This window comes from Leptinotarsa decemlineata, unplaced genomic scaffold, assembly GCF_025532065.1.
Source record: "Leptinotarsa decemlineata unplaced genomic scaffold, Ldec_3_MD MMD2_tig00002082_RagTag_RagTag, whole genome shotgun sequence".
Lineage (NCBI taxonomy): Eukaryota > Metazoa > Arthropoda > Insecta > Coleoptera > Chrysomelidae > Leptinotarsa > Leptinotarsa decemlineata.
Genome location: NW_027412573.1, coordinates 4,050,203 through 4,054,812, shown reverse-complemented (window position 1 = coordinate 4,054,812; position 4,610 = coordinate 4,050,203). Strand labels below are relative to the sequence as shown.

General features: G+C 37.1%; 1 protein-coding gene across 1 annotated transcript; it reads right to left on the bottom strand.

Moving 5' to 3' along the window:
- Positions 1-460: 460 nt before the first annotated feature.
- Positions 461-2,828, bottom strand: LOC141482851 (adenosine deaminase-like). The gene is made up of 2 exons (XM_074176711.1): positions 2,366-2,828; positions 461-993 (listed from the first exon to the last, which is right to left on the bottom strand). The coding sequence occupies exons 1-2, from the start codon at positions 2,766-2,768 to the stop codon at positions 476-478; spliced, it is 921 nt and encodes a 306-aa protein (XP_074032812.1). The 5' UTR covers positions 2,769-2,828; the 3' UTR covers positions 461-475.
- Between the last annotated feature and the right edge of the window lie 1,782 nt (positions 2,829-4,610).

Genomic DNA, 4,610 nt, shown 5'->3' with positions numbered 1-4,610 from the left:
GTTCAGTTAAGTATGAGCGGAAAAGGTTCAAGAGTTGGGAGTCGAATCCATATTGGTGAAGTTTATTGATAAGAATGTTATGATCCAACTTGTCAAACGCCTTCGAAAAATCTGTGTAGACAGTATCTACTTGTAGGTTATTATTGAGTGCATTACTTACTGATTGTGTGAAGCACATCGAGTCAGTTATCGAAATGACAAAGTATGGCATAATAAGTATGAACACGAACAATTGTCTCATACCAGACGTTGCGAAGTTACTTCCTGTATGGATTCTAAAGAATGTTTCGAATAGTAAACAAGGACATAATTTATTTAATGAGGTTCATTGTGTAGAGTTTTCCTCTGTCAGACACATACACATCAAATTTCCAGTAAACACTCCATATCATCCACTGAGGTTGAGAAATTATGGTGTTCTGCTAATTGTTTTAGAAAAATTTTGATGAAAACAATTCAATATGGTATCCAAAATTTAATGAACAAATACTGCCACATTTTGTTCCATATCAGAAACATAAACCTCTTCATCAAATGTACTGAACTCTATCGAATTCTTGGCCAGTTGTTGCAGAAACCTCAGATCGCTCTCCCTGCTGGTCATTCCCATGAAGGCATAGTACCAGTCATAGCTCAGACCTTTTGCCCCCCAGACCGAAGGGTCATCCGAAGCCACCACCACAGGGAAATTGTTTGCTATGAGTATCGCTCCGGGGTGGTTCCTGATGTCATCTACCAGCTTCAGAACTTGGTTGGAAATGGGGCATATCTCCACAGCTATGTTTTTCTCTTTGATCATCTTCATGGCAAGAGGATGCTTCAGTAGAGCGTAACCGTGGCCTATTCTGGTGGTGTTCAGTAAAATGGCGTCGAAAAGGTTGAAATCAGTGGATTCCCCGTACCAGTTGGTCTCGCCAGCGTGAAAGAAGAAAGTTGCTCCGTATTTGAGCTTCATTTCTTCTAATTGTGGAACGAAAGAACTCAAAGGCATGCCTGAAAATAATATATGAATTTCAGATGCATGAACTAGCTGTAAACAACACCAAAAACAAATTAGAGTTGCTGACTTCATCGAAAACTATGAGTAGTTAGAAGCGTGGAAGCAAGTAATTCTCTGAGAACTTTTCGATTGCACGAAGAACACCAAGCCACCAAGGAGTTTGAATACGACTTGAGAATTGATTCCATAGTTTCATCGTTGAAAACACAGTCTCCAAAAGTGGAGCAGTACAAGCTATTCGGCATCGTGTGCCACTACGGTAAAGATGCCAACAAGGGACGGTAGCCGGTCGGTTTGACGTGGGTGCTTTGTTCACTCACTCAAATCGACCGCCGTGTTGGTCGCTGGTTCGAGCCCCAGGCTGAACGATCGATTTATTTTCACTTGCTATTGTCCAACCCGTGTTAGGAATTACACGTTGAAAGGTAAGACCTCGTTAGTCCTTAGCTCGCACAAATTTCTACTTCTGAGGGTTGTCGTTCGTAGGGGTGCGACAGCTGGTTAACGGAAAAACAGATTTTAAAAAGATTAAACAGAGACACTACGTGACTGACGGCGACGCCTTCCACGTCAGCTACAACTGCTGGCTGAGGTACGACGATCCTTCAGTTGATACCGTGCAGAAAAAATTCATGCCGAAGCTCCAAGAAACGAGAGTTCTTCATTTGCTGGCGGAGCAATACTATCCGATGTATATAACGCCCCAATAAGGGGATGAGGTTGCTATGATCAGGAGGAGGTCACCCTCTGGGGTCGTATTGAATTTCTCCGTTAAGTTTTTATTGAGTGTGAGTTTTTGTTGATTTTAGTGCAGTTTTAACATTCTTTCATTCAGTTGTAAAGAAACTTATACTATATAATTACTGAAAAATTATAATTGAAAAAAAATACATGAATATTGATGGATGTAGGAAATCATAATGAAGAAAAGAGAATTGAATTTTTCTACGTTTTTTACCACTTTTATTTGTAACTAACGTTACTGCAGTTTCATCCTATACGGACATTTCTAAACTTATACATTAAACTAACAATGGTTTATTACATTAGTCCTTATATATCACCCCTGTAGATATTAATAGATGTGCTTCGCTTGATTGAGTACCTGAATTTACAATTTACAATGTGGATGTGCTAATTTGAAAACTGGTGAGTGAACTAAATCGATTTGATCATTTAACAGGTTGCACCCGCAATGTTTATGCTTGTGAATTTCCAATGATTTTAAATAATTGAGTTTGTAACCCTTCCTTGCATAGTGCAAAATTTTCGTATCGTTTAGATTCGAAAGCTTGTGGTTGCATGCTAGGTAGTTGTCGAAGCTGGGGTCCAGCCTCCTCAACTCGCTGACCCGAGTTCAGTTGCAATCTACGCCGTTGTTTTTGTTGTCGAAGAAGTGTAGTTTTAATTTTTCTTCTGATAAGCAAGCGTACAGGTTGTCTCTGTAGGTCAGATTGAAGAGAAACTCCTGTGACACCAACGCCAAGTCGTCAGAATGCAACGAAGCTCCCTTGGGTAGTTTTTTGATCAATTTGAAAACTTTGGACTGCTCAATGCCTTCTTCTGCTTGAAAAAAGTACTGGGCAGCCAGAAAACTTTCAGGATGAGCGAATCCAGTGTCGTATTCTTGGTACTTGTAAGTCTTCAACAGCTCGTTCACTTCTCTCTCTTTCTCATTCAGCAGAGCAGCTCGATCCGTCCAGTAATCCGCCTGGGTTGAGGACAAACACATCGCCAGAAGGAACAAAACTTCGAATGCTCTCCGCATTGTTGGATACGATGTAGTCTGAAATGCACTGAACTATTTAGTAACGGAGTATTGGAACTAAGTTCCCACGGTTAGAGAGGAGTCATCCCGTTTTGATAGTCTGGGAAAATTAGGCATGACGATGGAAAGTATTTCAAAATTATTCGCAGATATTTGAAGAGTGTGTATATGTGAAAGTAAATTTTCAATTTGAAAAAGAAACAGCTATTTCAATCTGGAGAGAATCGAACTGATTCATTTGTGAACTTATTCTAGTTGCAGCACTTCAATATTGGCATGCCTCAGCTGAAGAATTGCTAATATTCATCAGCCTATCATGATTCTCTTATAGTTAGAAATAGATAAATAATGAAAGGGTATCATTCGAAGAGAATCAAATGAAAGTTCCAACTCGATATTAACAATCCTATTGTAAACCCACTTAAGGCTCCTATCGATAAATTCCTGTTTATTATTTGATGTATGGTAACAACATTCTTCTCTTCAATTAGGAGTTTTGTAATTGTTTTTCTTGTGTTTTGTGTGTTATTTTGAGGACGTCAGTGGTACTACTTTTACTAATCTGAGAAAAAAATGCAACAGGCCTCACCTATATAAGTTGTAGACAAGAACTTATTATACTTGTTATAAATTGTTATCACTTATGGAATTCATTAGCAGACACCACAACCGTTTGCAACGGATTCTCAGAGTTGACTGATAAATTGGTATTTAAATAAGGAGTTTAACATTAGGAACGTTTTAGTTATTATGACATTTACAATTCTAAAACTCTCATTGAACATGGAAATGAAATCACAATTGCTCTTTTTCCTACAAACTTATCATACATCTAGATCAAAGTTTTTTTCAAGTTTGTTGGACATGGCCAGCAAATTTTTGTTTTTCACATTATTTCAATTATGAATCGATGAAAATGATGATGATGATGTTTCCATTTCATTTATAAATCAAGAAATACACACTTGACATCCACACCTGTTTTTATGATACAGGCTCTATAAATTATATTCAGGAATGAATTTCAGCTTCAAGGGTCATTTTCACGTTAGAAGAGAAATTTCTGATTTCAGTCATGTATAAAAGGAAACCGGATCCAAAATCGACCCCTGAGGTAGACCAGTATCGATATGAGTGTATTTCATCAGTTCGGACTTCCATTGTCTAATATAATATAATTTGATTTGAAATCCGTGAAAAAAAAATTAAAAAATTAAAAAGAATAACCGAAAATAACAATTTTAATAGAACAAAAGACTGAAATTACAAAGAAATAACATACAAGCAACAACCAAAAAAAATTGAAATGATAATAAAAGCTGAAAATTAAAAAATTAAAAAATATTATTAACAAAAAATGAAAAATAAAAATTGAAAGATTGAATGGACTGACGGTCTCCAAGTGTGCCCATTCCAAAATTTAAGGTCGCCTCTTTCAGTTGTATTGCCAATTGCATATGCAGGAAATTTTCTGTGAAAATTTCTGCACTGACGCCTGTCGGATGTAATCCAACGCCGTTCGTGGTATTAGCCAGTGGAGTAGTTGTTTCCATTCAACCCACTGTGTAGGTATATCCGAAACTGACTTATTAATTTCTTTAGAAAGTTAATTTCTTTAGATTCAAATAAAAATATATCTATCTCTCTATGCGCTCAAAAAATAGTCCTAAATTTTAGACAATAAATTATAAAAACACTGTATTCTTTCAATCACCGTGACAAAGCAATCAAAATAGGCTCTTTCGTTCAAAGAAGGTATCCAACATAATAGACTCGTCCTGTATGGACTGAAAATCTTGTTCAAATAGTGAACTTTGTTCGACCGATCATACCGTCCGGAGA